Consider the following 18,297-nt stretch of genomic DNA (forward strand, 5'->3'; position numbering starts at 1 on the left):
GAAGACCCGAAGCCTAAGTCTGATTCCTTCCTTTACCAGCCCCATGGCCTTGGGCAGCTTACCTACTTTGAATATGTATTTCTTTCTTGGTGAAATGGGAAAAATAATACCTACCCAAGCTTACCTGCTTAGAGTTGTCAGGAAGATCTAAATGTGAAAACACTTTGTAAATTGTAAGGTATTATTATCAAGTGATTGTTGTACTTTGGAATCAGATTATGTGATTATCTGACCAGAGATACTATTCTTTTCTTCTCCTCTTCGTTCTTAAGAGGAAATTCTGAAAGAGAAATCCAGGTTAGGGCAACCTGCACATATAAAATTTGGGAATAATGCCACTGTTCTGGATAAAAGGAGTATTCAGACATCAAAATATTCTAAATCAATAGATTTTCTAACAGACATAGAAGAACTTTATCTTCCTTTTTTAAAATAAAAAATATACAGTGGTCTAACAGTAGAATCTTCTAGCAATGAAAAAAATTGACTATAAGAATAAAACAAAAATTTTAACATTCTGATTAAAAATTATTGCATTCTTGCTACATAAAAGATCCAGTGGATGTCTGTTCAGGAAAAAATGAATATTGTGGTGGCCATTTGTTTTTGGCTGGAGTGTTGTAATCAGGGAAAACCTTGTCTTTTTCCTTGACAGACATTGATGGCTTAGAGAGCAGTGCGATTGGGGGCCAGCTGATGGCCTCAGCTTCTACCGAGTCTCCTTTCACCCAGGGCAGGAGAATTGATGACTCCACAGTGGCAGGTAATGACTTGGGTCTTGAGTTTATGAATTTACATACATCACATATGTTACCAGCAGTTAAATCATTACGTGGCAGCTTTCTGTGCTGACATAAATGAATTAACATCTTGTCCCATCAGAAGAAGACTACCTGATGCAAGTTACTTCGCAACATCCAGCTGATGATGAAACATTCATTATTTATAAACACAAAGTAAAATGCAATCCAATACCCATTAAATTATATTTCCGGCAGTAGAATTGCTTACAACTCAGTATTGCTACTCGGATGGTCAGAAGATCCCATGCCACTCTCTGCCGGGGTGTTTCTGCCATCGGAAAGTGACGCATGCCCTTTCATGTTCTAGGTGTCGCCTTTGCTCGCTATATTCTGGTGGGCTGCTGGAAGAACTTGATCGATACTTTATCAACCCCGCTGACTGGCCGAATGGCGGGAAGCTCCAAAGGGTTGGCCTTCATTCTGGGAGCCGAAGGCATCAAAGAGCAGAATCAAAAGGAACGCGACGCCATCTGCATGAGCCTCGATGGGCTGCGGAAAGCAGCGCGGCTGAGCTGTGCTCTAGGTACCAGAGCGAATAACGTCCCCTGACCTGTGGCCCGAGGGGCGTCCCTGAGGAGCACTCTGGGAATGGCCCTAGTGGGAAACAAGGCTTCTGGAAGGGCCCTGCTTGGTAAATAGTGAGGGGTGATTGTTTGTTGTCTCTAAAGGAGTTGCGGCTAACTGCGCCTCAGCCCTTGCCCAGATGGCAGCTGCCTCCTGTGTCCAGGAAGAAAAAGAGGAAAAGGAAGTCCAAGAACCCAGTGATGCCATAGCACAAGGTAACAGCTGAAGGGCCAGAATCCACCTGGTGCCTTGTGTGCGGTCTGCAGATACCCGTCCCTGTTCCCTGTGTCATGCGCAGCGTATGTCTGCCGCTGATCGCAAAATCCCAGGCTGGGTCACAGTCTGGATCACAGACGTGGCTCTCTTTTACACGGCTGACCCTGCAGAGTGCCTCCAGTAGAGACAAGAGACATCCTGGCCCCCGGTGACTAGGAAGGTGCTCTTGGCGGCTAACAGAAGTCCTGCAGGACACCAGAGGCCCACCTGGCTGGGCTGTTCATTCTGTCATCATCTGGCCACTTGCTTTGGCACGTCACAGAGTACCCATCTGAAGGCCCCTCAGGCTATAGTGAGAAAAGGCAGAATAGCCAGTTTTCTGAAGAGGGAAATTAAATGGAGGAAATCCCTGAGAGAAGCTTCAGAAAAACTTTGTTCTTGTAAGAGAAAAACCTGAGCTTTGGGAACTCTGGAAAGAGTTGGTTTTTAACTTGTGAAAATCGGTTAGCCAATGAAGTGGATGATTATCTAGTATATATATTTAATATATACAACCATGAATTACATAAAAATCCCTACATTTAAAGTTCTTAAAAATTATAAAACCAGAATTGATGTTCAAATTATATACAAATAAAATACAGAATCAGTATCACATCCATGAGACAAATGATACTTTGCTAAAACTCAGTTTGCCTCTTACAACAGGAGTATGGTTTGGCTTCCTCTGAAGTGAGCGTGCTGTGTTTCTAGGCTCTGGACCATCATTCACGTATCCCACCAGAACCATCTTCCATGACCTGAAACCTTTATTCATGGAGGATGTTGCCATTTGGCCTTGCCTTGGCATTTTGCATAATTGACATATTAAGTTACCCTCTGCATCCTTTCTCATTAGTCACCTACAATTTAAAAAGTATTATTTGAAGATTACAAATATAAACATAAACTCGGGGAGTGGAACAATCTGATGATTTTCAGTTAGAAAGCAGTCATCGTGTGCTCAGAGCATACACACATGTTTTAGGTGATCATCATCACGAACATATGGCATTAAATAAACCTCAGAGAACTCACAGATTGCCAGGAATTCTGTCTTATCAGTGTGAGTGCACGGGTGGGGGAAGGGCTCGGGCACAAACGGCTTTAGCGGATGTCAGCACGAGAAGCCCATCCTCACTGCTGTAACTGACTTAGAACCCACAGGCGGGTCTGGAAGAACCCCACCCACCAGCCGAGGATCCGCCCAGCTTGTGCAGCTGCCGAGCTGGGCTCCCCAGCGTCCGTGGGGCCTGCGGGCTGGGCAGCTTGCATGCTGAACCCTGGGACCAGCTACTGAGGAGCTTGTGCCTGTGACATCGAGCGACATCTGCTGTTTCCCTTTTGCTCTTGCAGAGCAGCCCATTCTCTCCTTTTCATCCTTTCTCTCTCCCTTTCTGGCTCCTTCTGGGACCATTGCGCTAACGAATGTCTCTCTGGCACAGTGAAACTGAAAGTGGAGCAGAAACTGGAGCAGATCGGGAAGCTGCAGGGCGTCTGGCTGCACACCGCCCACGTCTTATGCATGGATGCCATCCTCAGCGTAGGCCTGGAGATGGGAAGCCACAACCCGGACTGCTGGCCACACGTGTTCAGGTGTGTGACAAGAGCTCCCAACCCTAATCAGTTACCGAGTTCACAGCACCTGTAAGACGGAGCAGTGATAGCTCCACAGTCCTCGCACGACTAAGACAAAAAGCATGTTTTCCAGGCATTGGCTTTGGGCAGATCTGGGACAGTGAAGCAGTGTCATGGTGCAGGCACGGGGCAGGGGCCGGGCTGTTTCCTCGCTGCCTCCTCCGCGTGTGCCCGACGCCTCGCACCGAGCTCAATTCTAGCCGAGCAGCCATGGGGCTGTCAGGGGCAGGGCCTGGGCACCCAGCTCTCACCCAAGCACCAGCCAGATCTGGGTTCACTTTGATGCCCCTGAAGCAAATACAGCTATAAGTGTCTGTTGGGTTTCAAAGAGGGAAGCATGCTGATCGTTCAGGGATTGAAAACCCCGTCTTGGGAGGAACATGTGAGGGAGCCAGTACGAATCAGCCTGGAGCAAAACGGATTTTAGCGTGGAGGCTGGTGTCCTGCTGCTCTTCTTTGCTCTCACAGGCAAAACAGGCAAAAGAAAATGACTTAAATTGTGTCAGAGCATTTTAGAGGGAATCAAAACCTTGCCTGATTATAGAACACAAGGGTGGATTATCCAGGATGGTCTTTATCAGTAACTGGACTTCTTCTGAGATACTTGGCCTCTTATGAGCCATCTTAGTCCCAGGGTCCGTTGGGCACAAACAGTGTGGAAGCTGGCAGTTAAACCCTACACTGTGACACTCCTCCGTGTTTGCTGTGGTTAAGGCACCCAGCACTAGTTATAGGGGCTGTGGAGGCCAGTCAGGACGTGGCCGGGCAGAGCCTCGAGAGGGCCCGCTGAAGCAGCCACATGCACACTCATGCTGGGATCCTAAAGAAGGGCTTCCTGAGTCCTCACCAGAGCACCAGAGAGAGGGGGAGAGGGCCCCTTGGGAAAGCTCTCTCAGGCAGCCAAAGTCCAAATAAGCAGTAAGCTGGACAGGATGGAACTGGATGAACAGGGCTTTTGTTACCCACCTTTCTCCCAGCATGGGGGAAGACAAGCTGAGGAATCCTTACCCCACCTCCAAGTCATCTAGTCCAACTCAAAATAATAATAATAATAATAATAATAATAATAAGGATAGTGAGGGGGAGAGGGGGCGGTGGCTCTGACAAGAAAAGAAAGGAATTTGCAGGGGGGATTGCAGAGCTGGCTGGAGTTTCTTTCTCTTACTGTGGGTTGTACAGAGCTGGCCTGCTGAAGCCGCAAGGCCTAACACTCGTCTGTGCCTCTGTCTAGGGTCTGTGAGTACGTGGGCACACTGGAGCACACCCATTTCAGCGACGGCACCTCTCAGCCCCCTCTGACCATCAGCCAGCCCCAGAAGGCGACAGGGGGCTCCGGACTTCTTCGGGACCCTGAGCGCGAGGGCTCGGCCCTGGAGCAGAGTCTAGAGCCGGACAGCTCCCTGAGTGCGGCCCCCGTCATCCAGCCCCTCTCCATCCAAGAACTGGTCAGGGAAGGCAGCCGCGGCCGGGCCTCCGACTTCCGCGGGGGCAGCCTCATGACCGGGAGCAGTGCCGCCAAGGCCGTGCTCACGCTGTCCACCCAGGCCGACAGGTAGGAGCGCGCCGTGGTCCCCACACCTCGGAGGACTGCTCCCCACAGAGCACCAGCAGACAACGCCACATCCATGTCCCTCGTCTCAAATCACTCCCAGGACAACTAGATTTGTGGGCCAGTCGCTTAAGCCTCTTTTTCATTTTTTTCAAACATACCTCTGTCTCCCATCATGCCCCACTTAGAACGAACTGCTGTCTGTTTACTAAGACTGGAGGCTCTGGAGGCAGGCTCCCTGGGGCTAGCACTCTGCCCTTACCCTGTGACCTTGGGCAGGGTCCCCTCCCTGGGCCCTGGTTGTCTCGCGTCAAATAAGGTCAGAAAGTCAGCCTCTCACGGAGTGGCCGTGAGATTAAAGTAATTACTATACTCGAAGCACTTAGGACAGAGCTTGATAAAGCTTAAAAATCCATTATTTTTTAAAAGACTTTATTCATTTATTTGACAGAGAGAGAAAGCACAAGCAGGGGAAACAGCAGGCAGGCAGAGGCAGAGGGAGAAGCAGACTCCCCGTGGGGCAGGGAGCCCAACTCAGGGCTCGATCCCAGGATCCCTGAAGGCAGACGCTTAACCGACTGAGCCACCCAGGCGTCCCCAAAAATCCATTATATTTATGATAGTTAATATCTATAGTCCCACACCTAAGAGGATGATATATCCTTTAACCATGTTGAGAGGAAAAACTCAACAATAACCCCAAGTGGTGACACTTTCTGATGTTGAAACTGCTGTTGGTCACCAGTCACATGTGGTCCCGCCCCACCACACTCTCCACGCTGGGTCATGTGCCCCCAGCCCTGGTGCAGTGAAGTTTATACAGGGAGCCGGACAGCTGGGGAGTGGGAAAGCGGAACGCCACTCACGGGGGCTCAGAATACCTGAGTTCTTTCCTGGCTTGGACACTAACCAACGGCAAGGTCATGTCTGTATAAATAGTTATGCTGAGACTCAGTTTCTCCATCTGCTAACTCAGTACAGTAATCGCTTTTCCCAGTTCATCCAACAAGGTGGCTGGGAGAGTCTTTTGGCATCTGGAAAGTAGTATACAAGCGTCGGGTGGGGCATAATATTCATCACTGCCCTTTTACTAGGAACGAGAGAGAAGAAATGGTTAGTAGGACCCAGACACTTAATGATATTAAAATTGGAATTGCAAAATAACAAGAAAAAACGTCTTTGTTTCAATCATTTGTGAATGCTTAATCCACTAGTTCCCATCTTAAAAACTGTACATCTCATATAACCTCTTCAAAAGAGACTCCGTATTCAATTTCTGACACACTCCCTTGCTCAGCATGTGACGGCCCATGGGGCTGCTTGACCTTCTGGTGTGAGTGCAGGTTTGGAGGGCAGGCAGCAGATGACCCAAGAGCAGCGGAAGGCTGGCCATAGAAACCCACATCAGATGCCAGCCTCCTGAATTCCAGTGAGCCTCGGATCCTTCTCTAAGCCAAGCTACCTGTGCTCCCCTTCGCCTTCCCAGCTCCTTCTGCTAGAAATGTCTGTGCCCAGCGAAGTAGAAAACAAAAGGAACCTATAAGGTCCATTATGTTAGGAAATATTTGTTCTTTTCATAGATACTTGAGCTCCCACCAGGTCCAAGGCACTGGGTGTATGTGTCAGAGGCAGTAATGAAGCCAGCCTCACCCCCAGGGGGCTTGCAGGTTTGGGTGTCCAAAACTTTGATTTTGTATCCTTCTCAGGATCAAGCCCAGCATTAGACTCATCAGTCATAGCCCAGCAAAAGCCTTGATTCACTTAGTGGGTTTTTCTATCATAGAGCTTATGAAACTAAAGCTAATTCTAAGGATTCCATTCCCAGTTACTCAGTTTCAGGGGGTGAGGCTTTGCCAAGTTTCAACTTTTTGCCAGACATTTTATGTGTCGAGAATGGCTGAGCTAAGCCTTGGGGAAACAAAGATTTTTTTTTTTTAGTGGTCTGTGCCCTTTAGATGAAAATCTCCTAGTTAGAGCAGACTTGTACACAGTAATAACAGGTAGAGAAGTATAACGTACATTTCTTTACAGTGTTGACACATTCTCATCACTCACAGTTAACAAAATTACCATCGTCATTCTACCACAAAGACTTCGCAGAATTGTTCCCAAGTAACCAATCTATTTCTTTCATGCAGGCTCTTTGAAGATGCTACGGACAAGTTGAACCTGATGGCTTTGGGAGGGTTCCTCTACCAGCTGAAGAAAGCGTCGCAGTCCCAGCTCTTCCATTCTGTTACGGATACAGTGGATTACTCTCTGGCAATGCCAGGTAATTCTTTCCCTGAAGAGACCATGCCGTGAGATCAGCAGGAAGCGGCCTGGATCTCTGAAAGCAGCGGCCTCCCTGAAGACTCAAATCCCCGTTCCTGTCACACACGGTCACCACAGCTAAGGTCTAGTGCAGATTTGTCTTCAGTTTTCAGGTGTGCCGGGGCTGGGGGCAGTACTGTTCTGTGTGAACGGAAATGCTGCTGTGGCCGGTGCTGCACCTGTCCCCACCCAAGCTGTGCCGGTGGTTCTGCGAAGCGCTGTGCTCGAGGCAGAGAAAATTATGTGGCTACCCAGGGTGCAGGTAGCTTTCCGTAAGAGTGGGACCCCTTCTCCGTATCACAAGCCGAGTCACTTGCTTCATTCAGTTCAGCCACTTGCAGAAGCAGCTCCTGATGCCACAAGGGGCTGGTGGGAGAGAAGAGTGGAAGGGGGAAAGCCGCCTGCTACTCTTAGAGAAACTGCTGTGGAGGCATATCCCTAACGACAGGTCAATGTCACTGTCTCCACTGATGAGGACCTTGAAGAGAGCAGAGTTATAACGAGCTGCCTGAAGGTCCCAGATAGGTGTCAGGCTGCCAAAACAGCGAGCCTCTGTCCCGATGGGTCCGGGCAGAGACACGGAGCCACGTGCTGGAGACGCACTGTGCTGGCAGGTTGGATCGTACAGCCTCTTGTGGTCCCATTTTTAGGGGTCTGAAGTTCTAAGTGCGTATATTTGGCCTTTTGATCCTTACTGCAGACTCTGATTTGAGAAGCACAGCCCTTTCCCCACTAGTTTTTAATAGGCCTTAAAACCTTAGCTGTGTAAAACCAACCTCCCAGACCCATCAGACTTCCAGAGGATCCCTGGACGTAGGGGTCCCCTTCAACGTGTTTTGGGGTTGGGGAAATCAGCAAGCTGTCAGCTTGCAAAAAAAGCGGGGAGCAGGGTCAGGAAGAGGCTGCAGACCCAGGAGAAGGAGCAGGCGGCGTTTGCTTTGGAATGAATCAGATAGGAGTTCAAATGCTGCCTCCACCATTTACCAGCTACACTGTCGTAGGTGAGTCAGTTTACCTTTCTGGCATTGAATTTTCTAGTCTGTCAAATGGCAATAATTACATTTGTTTAAGGTTTAATTTAAAAAATAAAGTGACTAAAGACACACCAACACAGCATTTGATGCAGAATAAACCTCCAGGAAATGTCAGTGATTATTACTACTGTCATTTTGAAGTTTATTTGATATGGCGAGACTAATCAGGAGCATTTTGATTGGAAGAGCATGATAACGATCAGCGTTTTGTAGGCCGTGTAGGAGAAGCGGTAGGACACGAGCAAGAAGAAAGTGATGAAAAGGGAGAAGACCGAGGTGACGGGGCAAAGAAGTAGCAAAAGATCGGGGTAGGCAAGGATGACACTGAAGCAAGACAGAGCGGCTTCGACAAGCGTGTTATTGCATAGAAAGGGGCCTGACCTGCTTGGCAAGCACTTCAGAGGTGCCATTAAGGATTGGCAAAGTGGATGACGAGTGACAACAGTAACGTTAATGGCTAACAGCGGGCGGCGTTTAGTATGCGCCAAGCGCTGTGATAGGCACTTTGTGAGTATCTCCGTATTTAATCCGTAAAGTAACTTTAAGAGGTAAGTGCCTTTATCCCCCACTTTTACAGCAAGAAACGGGGCTAGGAGAGGGAAATCTCTGGTCCAGCATAACCCAGCTACTAACTGGTGCAGCCAGGAGTTGAGCCTGGGCAGTCTGACTCCCCGCCCCTCCTACCTACCCAGCATACCATTCCCCCTTATCCACAAGCAGAGCTCCCGCTTGTCACAGCAGGCACTGGGGATACGGTGGCCGATAGTGGTGTTGAGCGAACCTCCTAGTCTGTCTCGAATCCAGGGTCCTCTCCTCCCTCGATTGGCCCGCCCTGACTAATCCTACCGCTCGGAGTATTTTTCATCCCCTTTGATTTCCATTCTCTCTCTGTGCTTGAACAGGTCACACTATTTCTGCGTTTGGGGTTTATGGCTTTTATGCTCTTGCCTTCTTATAGGAGAAGTTAAATCCACCCAAGACCGAAAAAGCGCCCTCCACCTGTTCCGCCTCGGGGACGCCATGCTGAGGATCGTGCGGAGCAAGTCGCGGCCGCTGCTGCACGTGATGCGCTGCTGGAGCCTCGTGGCCCCACACCTGGTGGAGGTGAGCCGCTGCAGAGCCGGCAGCAAAGCAGGGAGCGCCTGCAGCAGGGCCAGCACGGGGCTTGCCAGGCGCCGTGTGGGCAGAGCGCTGTGGCCTCGGAGCAGGGATAAGGTCCCGTCACCTGGGCACAAACATCCTAGTTCTCTGATGGACGTCATGGCATCTAGAGAATAAGCCCAAAGGGCAGTCCCGCCTTGGTGTCACTCTGACCCTCTTTCTTTACAATTGCATGACTTGGCCAAGTACCTCCCACAGCCGGCTTTCCCTCCTTCAGGCTTTGCTTTCAGCCTGAGACTGGAGTTTCACTTTTATATGTGATTATAACAAAGCCTTTTGTTCCTGCCAGTCTCTCTTTTCTAATAGCTAAATGTACTCTGGGAAGTACCCCGTAAATAGGCGAACCATATGCCCTGGCTTTCCAAACAAAAAAACTAGGACCCCTTTCACTCTCATACAGAGTGGTGCACGTGATAAATTATATCCTATGAACTAAGCATTTCAATACATGACGACCGGCTACTTCTCTGTTGGTGGGAAAATTGTTGCCTTGCTTTTCGGTGATAACGATTCTGACTAGTTTGTTAGTGTTAATCTGGTAGGGCTGTGTCACCAAATGAAGTATTTTGTGGAACTTAGTTCACTAAACTGAGAACATTCTAGTAAAGAAAAGGGGCAGAAAATAACAACCCAGTCATGGAAAAACAGTGTATATCAGTTATCTGTTACACTATAATCAACCACCCCAAATCTGTTGACATAAAACAACAGCCCCTTATTTAGCTCATGACTCTGTGGGTCAGAAATCTGAGCTGGGTTGAGCCAGGCTTGGCTGAGCTCAGCTTGCCTCACTTCTGCACTTGTGGTCGGCTGGTTCATGACAGCCTTGACTAGGAGGCTGGACGCAGGAGCCTCTCCCCATGGTCTCTCCTTCTTCAGCAGACTAGCCCTGGCTCATTCACATGGCATTCTTAGGATTCCCAAGGAAAGCAAGAGGGCAAATCCCAAATCAGAACTACGTTTCAGTTCTCTGCTGATACAATGTTTGGTATTTTTCCATTGTCCAAAGCAGATCACACATTCAAGCCCAGGGTCAGTGTGAGAGAGGGCTCCTCAAGGTCATGCATGCAAAGATGTGAGCCAATTAGAGCATTGTTGGGGCAACTGGCTCACTTCCTTGAGGGACAGATGACACATCTGATCATATTCGGAACATGGCTGAGAATGAGACCACAGGCAGTTCCCAGACTAAGTTCTGGTGTCTTTATAGCCCCTGTGTTCTGTACCACCCAAGAAAACTATCATGTTACAAGAAAAAAAAAAAAGAAATTACTAGAAATTCTTATTATTTTTCCAGAAATATTAAAGTGAAACTAGACTTGTGTGTGATCTTTGGTTAAATTATTAAAAATTCAACTTTAGTGTATTGTTCATCTATATTTATTCCTTGGATTTTTATTTATTTATTTGTTTGTTTTATTTATTTATTTTACTGTAACAGAATTGCTGTTTCTACCTCCCCACAATGAGGTGGGTTAGGAACTTAAGAAACCGTTATCTTACTTGTATGAAGTCCTGATGGTGTTCTACTCTCCCCTGAATTTTACAGGCTGCCTGCCATAAGGAAAGGCATGTGTCTCAGAAGGCCGTTTCCTTCATCCATGATATACTGACGGAGGTTCTCACAGACTGGAACGAGCCGTCTCATTTTCACTTTAATGAAGCACTCTTCCGACCTTTTGAGCGAATCATGCAGCTGGAGTTGTGTGACGAGGACGTCCAAGACCAGGTCAGTGTGGCATGGAAATCAGCGTTACCAACATCACAGCCAGCCTTTCCTGAGCGCCGTGGCCGGCACTGCTTTATGGCCTTTGCATATTTCATCTTTCCAGTAATCCTTTGTGGGATCTGTGACAGGGGCGTTAAGCAATTTAGCTGATGATACATGGTTAATGATTAGTGGAACTGGGGTTTGAGCCTAGGCAATCTAGCTGTACCAGCGTATACTTTGATATACCTAGCCTGTCCTCTTAATCACTATGACACCCTCTGCTGGGAGACAGATGGTAAGGAAAGTGTTCACTTCATATCCAGCAAGATGGTGGGTGAGGAACACAGACAGATGCTGTCTCTCTGACATCTACCAAAAAGGTTGAATAAAAGTTTTAAAATTATTTTTAAATGCATTGACCCTTTATGGCAAGAAAGACAAGAATACTAAGATGTCTAAAACTCAGTAACAATGGGAAGCCAGAGAGTTCTAACCTAAATAGAGTTCTAAGCCTGGTTTTGCCGCGAGGGAATTTTCCATCAGGTGAAGCAGAGTTCTGCTTATCACATTCTTGAGGCCATCACAATAGGAAATAAATCTCAAGGCAAACTGTATAAGACTGGTGTTCACTCAGGCCAAAGTTGAATTAGAAATGAACCCAAGTACCACCCTCCTGAGGATTGTAGCAGCCTCTCTCTAACATTGGCTCTTAGTAGATATTTAAAAAACGAACAAACAAAAAACTCTCCAGGATTTAAAATTACAAGCTAGCCCTTCTAGCAGGTCAGCGTATGAAATTACACTACATTGGTAGTCTGAGAAGCTTTGTACAGGCATGGTAAAAAAGCAACAGAAATTCCCCCCAGAGGAACTCATTTCAACTTGGGCCATAAAAGAATCCCACTAATAAAGTTCCCAGATATGTGAGTTCACAGTATTTCCAAAATTTTACAAAAACACACAGGGAAACAAGGCAATAGTCAGAGCAAGCTGCTCAAACAACAGATGGCACAGTTAGGACTGAAAAGAATTGAAATGTTGGTATCCTTCCTGCAAAATATTCAACAAGAACGCCTAGTAAGTTAAATGAAACAAAAGAAAGCAATGAAAATATGAGTTAATGCCTAAACACTGAGTTGGAGGATTTCAATCATAGCGAGCTGAGTAGTTCAGATCAACTTTCCTCAGGGAACAACCAGGAAAAGTTGGATTAAACATATTTTAATCCCTGGAAGGTATTGGAATACAACGAGGCAGTGAATAACTATGAGGCCAATATCTAGGAGACAAAGAGTACTCAGAGTCTGTGCCTGGTGTTGGAGGCACTGTTCCTAAAAAATGGAATCCACTAATTTCAGAAAAGGAAGTCGTGAGATTGAGAAACTAGCCAAAATTGGAATCTGGGACCCACCAAGTCTGGTAACTTCCTGACATCTTGGGACAGAACCATGAAGAGAAGGGGACATATGAGGATGAAGAGTGAAACTTAAATAGACTAGTCATAACAGGAAATAATCCCCAACTTCAAATAATCCCAAACCCTAACATGAGATTAGACGATTTGTGAGTTCTAGTGTCGGCCATCCGCATAGCACAAAACGCCTCCCTGGCAGAAAATGACATCATCCCAAGGATTCAAATTATTTCTTGATTTGCATGTGCAGTGTCTACATTCAATCAAAAATAATCAGGCTCATTAGGAAATAACACGTCACTGACAACAAAAAGGAAAACAAACAATAAAAATAGACATACACGCATATATATGCACATGCTCCTCCAGGGGTTCAGAGTTATCAGTGACGGGCTTTCAAATCACTGGGCTGTAAATGTGTTCAGAAAGATTTAGTCCAGGAGGGATTTGGGCTATGGTGACATGAAAAAGCTAATGAGGCTTCCTCACAAAAATCAAGTATAAAACAGGACAAAATTGTCAAAAGCAACAGTTTCAGATTTCTGGAAATTGACCAAGGACAGACAAATTGAGTAGCATTTATGCTTAGAAATACTTCTTGCCAGAACTTTGGTTAAGAACAGTGGAAGTCTGTAACCTGTTGCCAAAGACTGCCCCTATCACCCTTACTCTCAAGCTATTGGCAAGAATAGTAGTTTGACCAGTGTGGAGCTAACTTGGAAAATCAGCAGCTTTCCAGTATGAGGGACAGACTCGGATTAAAGAAGACTTAGAGGGGCGCCTCGGTGGCTCAGTCCATCAAGCATCTGCCTTCAGCTCAACTCACGATCCCCGGGTCCTAGGATCAAGCCCCATGTCAGGCTCCTTGCTCAGCAGGGAGTGTGCTTCTCCCTCTGTCTCTGCCACTCCCCCTGCTTGTGCTGTCTTGCTCTCTCTCAAATAAATGAATAAAATCTTTTAAAAAATAAAACAAAGAAGACTCAGAAAAAAGACCACTCGTTTGGCAACTAAAAGCGGCAAATTCATTAGAAGTAAACAGGGGTGGGGCATCTGGGTGGCCCAGTTGGTTAAGCGTCTGCCTTCAGCTCAGGTCCTGAGATCGAGCCCCACGTTAGGCTCCCTGCTCAGCAGGGAGTCTGCTTCTCCCTCTCCCACTTCCCCTGCTTGTGCTCACTCCCTCTCTTTCTCCCTCTCTCTCTCAAATAAATAAAATCTTTAAAAAAAATTAAAAAAAAGTGCACTGGGGAAGCCTGCAATTTTGCTAGCCTAAGGTTACAGTGAGCAGTGAACCAATAAGAAATGTAACATGTGTCTCTGGAAACCAGAGACTTAAAGATTAGATAAATTCCTCTCACATCTCTGGCTGACTGAAACATGGGCAGATGCAGGATAAACCATACAAATCCCATCAGAAAGTAAAAAAACAAGGGAAACTTGAGAACTGGCTAAACTTGGAATATTTTCCCCAACCTACACACATGGATTGGTTGAAGAGGATGGAAGCCTTAAAGGCTCAAGTTATCTGAGCACAATTTCTGCCCACATCATCTGCTGACCACTAACCTTTGTAAACATGGGGATGAATGTTAAATAGTAAAGCTAAGGCCTAAAAACAAAGAAACTGAGCCAGAGACATTGGCTCCTCACACATGGAAAGAGACAGATTGCACAGTGTAAGTCCAACCCCTTATTAAAAAAAAAAAAAAAAACTCAAAAATTAATCAGAATTCAGCATTGCCACAATGTATTATATAAAATGTTGACCTTTCAGCAAAGAAAAAGGAAGGAAGGAAGGAAAGAAAGAAAAGAAAAGATACAAAGAGACAAGAAAGAATGTAATACCTGTTGGGAGGGGAGGCAAAAAATAGAAAGTGACTTTGAATGAGCCCAGGTGTTGGAGTTGAGAGACAGGCTTTAGAACATATAAATATGTTCAAAGAATTAAAGGAAAATCTGATGACAATGGCTCAAAAATAGTCTAATTAGAGAACTGGAACTATGAAAAAATACAAATTCTAGAGCTGAAAAGGCAATAACTGAAATGAAAAATGTACAAGATGGTCTTACCAGCAAGATCCGAGATGGCAGAAGGAGAATTGGTGAACTTGAAGTTAGATTAATAGAAATTATCCATTCTAAAGTTTGGAGAGGATTGTTTGACCGAAATAAAGCCTTAGAGACCTGCGGTAAAATGTCAAGCTCACATGTAATTGGAGTTCAGACAAAGATGAGAAACACAAGGGTCAGAAAATATATTTAGAAAAATAATGGAACCCTAGTTAGCATCAACACAAAGATAGCCATTAGATATTAGACACATTATAGTCAAACTGCTCGAAGACAAAAACAAAACCTCGAGAGCAGCAAGAGAGAAACAGTTCGTTGCTACAGTAGGATTAATTGCTACTTTTCCAGAGAGAATGAAGACCAAAAGACAATGCAATGACATATTGAAAGTGAATAATTTAGAATAATTTAGAGTAGTTACCTTTCAAAAATGAAGATGAAGTAAAAGCATTCTCAGATAAACAAAAATCAATAGAATTTCTTGCCAACAGACCTATAGGAAGTAGTCAAGGAATTCCTTCAGACTAAAAGGAGATAACAGAGTAATTCAGTTTCACAGGAAGAAATGGTGTCTGGGTAAATAGAAAAAGATTGCATTTTTTTTTTCTGTTTTTATTTTATTTTAAAAAAATTTTTTTAATAATATTTTTTTATTATGTTAGTCACCATACAGTACATCCCTAGTTTTTGATGTAAAGTTCCATAATTCATTATTTGCGTATAACACCCAGTGCACCATGCAATACGTGCCCTCCTTACTACCCATCACCAGTCTATCCCATTCCCCCACCCCCCTCCCCTCTGAAGCCCTCAGTTTGTTTCCCAGAGTCCATAGTCTGTCACGGTGTTTAAAGCACTAACTCTAACAGTCTATTTTTGGATTTATTAAATCTAAAGATATAAATAACCGTAGCAGAAAGAAGGGGGAGAAAATGAAACTATTTAGAAGCAAAGTTGCCATATTTTGCCAGAATTAAGTCATTGATTAACTTGAATATTGTGATAAGTTGAAGATACATATTATAAACCCTAAGGCAACAGCCTCGAGAATAACACAAAAAATAAAAAGAAACAAAGGAATTAGAATGATACACTAAAAATATGTTTAACCCAAAAGAAGGCAATGAAAGGGGAACAGAGGAACAAAAAACACATTATATGCGGAAAGCAAAGAGTAAAGTGACAGACGTAAATAAGACCACATTAATAGTATTAAATATGTATTTGTGAAAAGATGCTCCACATCTTTAGTCATTAAGGGAATGCAAATCAAACCTCAATGAGACGTCACTCCGAACGGACTAGGATGACGTCAGTAAAAAAGGTCATAAGTTTTGATGAGCATGTGGGGAAGTTGGAATCGCCACACGCTACTGACAGGAAGGTTAAATGCGCCTCCACGGAAAACAGGCTGGCGGTTCCCCGAAAGGTACAGACCCAAGAAAAATGAAAATATATACCCGTACAAATCTAGACACAAACATTCTGAGCAGCATTATTCGTAACAGCCAGAATGTTGGAAACAACCTAAATTCCATCTGCTGGTAAATGGATAAATGTGGTATTTCCACACAATAAAATATTATTCGGCAATAAAAAAAAAAAATCAGTACTGATTTGTGCTACAATATGAATGAACCTTGGAAACATTACACTAAATGAAAAAGCCAGTCCCAAAAGACCACATTTTATAGGATTTCAGTTGTGTAAAATGTTCATAATAAGCAAATCTATAGAGAGAAAAAGTAAGTTAGTGATTGCCTAGGGCAGAGAGTAGGGTTCTGTGGAGGGAGTGACTGCTAGCACGTGCTGGCTTTGGGGGCACAGGCAGGTCATGAAAATGTTCTAAAATTAGATTAGTGATGGTTACACAACTCTCTGAATATGCTAAAAAACAACAAATTGTACAGTATAAATGGGTAAATCTTACCATACGGGATTTGTATCTCAATAAAGATGTTAAAAAACATGAATTGACTAAACTATCAGAAGGCAGAATTGTAAGGGTGGCCATAACAATAAGATATTACAATATGCAGTCTACAAGAGACAGATTTTATATTCAAAGGCACACATAGATTGAAAGTAAAAGAACTGAAAATAATACGCCGTGTAAACAGTTACCGCAAAAGAGTTGGGGTGACTGTATTAACGTCAGGCAAAACGGACACCAATATGGTAAATATTACCAGAAACGATCTTTGGGCCCTTGGGTTAGGCAAAGACTTCCTAGGAATGATACCAACGTGATCCATAAAAAGAGAAATTGATGAATTATGTTTCATCAAAACTAAAAACTTGTTCTTCAAAGACACCATTAAAAAAAATAAAAAGACAAAGAGCTGTAAAAAAAAATGTGAATTATGTATCTGAGGAAAGACTTGAATCTAGACTATGTAAAGAACTCTAACAACTCAATAAATAGACAGTAAGGAGGGGCGCCTGGGTAGCGCAGTCAGGCTTCAACTCTCGGTTGCGGCTCAGGTCATGATCTTGGGGGTCATGAGATTGAGCCCCATGTTGGCCTCCATGCTCAGTGTGGAGTCTGCTTCAGATTCTCTCCTTCTCCTTCTGCCCCTCCCCACCTACGTGCACGTTCTCTCTCTCTCTCAAACAGATAAATCTTTCTTTTAAAAAAGACAATAATGAGAAGACAAAAACCAAATTTTTAAAAAACAGCAAAACATTTGCAGATGGCAAATAAGCACGTGAAAAGTTGCTGAACAACATTAGTCATTAGCAAAATGCAAATTAATGCAATTCGGCTGCTTGTTTAGAAGAGTTTTGAGCAGGTTTGCCTGAATTCTGGTTTTTCCTTTTCCCTGAAATTAACCCAGAAATAGGAAGCCGAGAAGTCTATCACCCTTGCCAGAAATTTTCCTGCTTCTTTTAAGAAGAAGGTTTTAAATGCCCCCTCCTTTGCCTCTGCCAGGTGGTCACATCCATTGGCGAGCTAGTCGAAGTGTGTTCCACGCAGATCCAGTCGGGATGGAGGCCCTTGTTCAGTGCCCTGGAAACTGTGCACAGTGGGAACAAGTCTGAGGTGAAGGAGTATCTGGTTGGTGATTACTCCATGGGTAAGAATGTGTTGATTTTGTATCCTGAAACTTTCCTGAATGCATTTATTAGTTCTAAGGTTTTGGGTGGCATCTTTAGGATTTTCTAAATAAAATAGATCATGTGATCTGCAAACAGGCAATTTTACTGCTTCCTTTCTGATTTGGATGTGTTTTATTTTTATTTTTTCCTGCCTAGTTGCTCTGGGTAGTATTTTCAGTACTATGTTAAATAAGGATGGTGAGAGGGAAGAATGTGTAGATGATTTTTGTTATAAAGTATGCATTCGTGATGTCAATTTTTATGCTACCAAAAGAAACTGAACAACAGGGAAGGCTACCGTTCAGCCATGTTTTCTTGGCAGGAAATGATCTGGTGTAGCAGGGACACACATTCTGAGTTCTGTCGCTGGACCAGGAACCCTAAGCGTTATCAGGCCCTGCGCTTACTGACAGATTAGACAAAACGCTGACACTTCTGTTGTTTCAGTTATACATATTTGTGTTGAGTTCATTCCTAAAGCCAAAGGAAAACATTATTTGCTTACTAGTAAGAAGCAGAAAAGCATCGTAACACAGTTGGATCCCAGTTAGGGAAATTGGGTTTAGCTGGAAATGAATGGGGACCCATAAAGCATGCCCAGAGACCCACCAGGGGACTCACAGGTCTCAGCATATAGGTATGCTAAGTCCTATTGCACGGCTCAGATTTATTACATGGCTCACCGCGAA

General features: G+C 44.8%; 1 protein-coding gene across 1 annotated transcript in view; it reads left to right on the top strand.

Moving 5' to 3' along the window:
• ARFGEF3 (ARFGEF family member 3) overlaps positions 1-18,297 on the top strand; it is a 165,358-nt gene that overhangs the window by 118,748 nt on the left and 28,313 nt on the right. The window contains exons 15-23 of the mRNA XM_040627843.1: positions 656-763; positions 1,111-1,326; positions 1,472-1,582; positions 3,068-3,218; positions 4,492-4,812; positions 6,948-7,081; positions 9,115-9,260; positions 10,867-11,046; positions 17,442-17,586. Of these exons, the coding sequence (XP_040483777.1) occupies positions 656-763; positions 1,111-1,326; positions 1,472-1,582; positions 3,068-3,218; positions 4,492-4,812; positions 6,948-7,081; positions 9,115-9,260; positions 10,867-11,046; positions 17,442-17,586 (1,512 nt within the window). The remainder of the gene's footprint in view (positions 1-655; positions 764-1,110; positions 1,327-1,471; positions 1,583-3,067; positions 3,219-4,491; positions 4,813-6,947; positions 7,082-9,114; positions 9,261-10,866; positions 11,047-17,441; positions 17,587-18,297) is intronic.

Source organism: Ursus maritimus, unplaced genomic scaffold (genome assembly GCF_017311325.1).
Source record: "Ursus maritimus isolate PB19 unplaced genomic scaffold, ASM1731132v1 scaffold_13, whole genome shotgun sequence".
In the NCBI taxonomy this organism is placed as follows: Eukaryota; Metazoa; Chordata; class Mammalia; order Carnivora; family Ursidae; genus Ursus; species Ursus maritimus.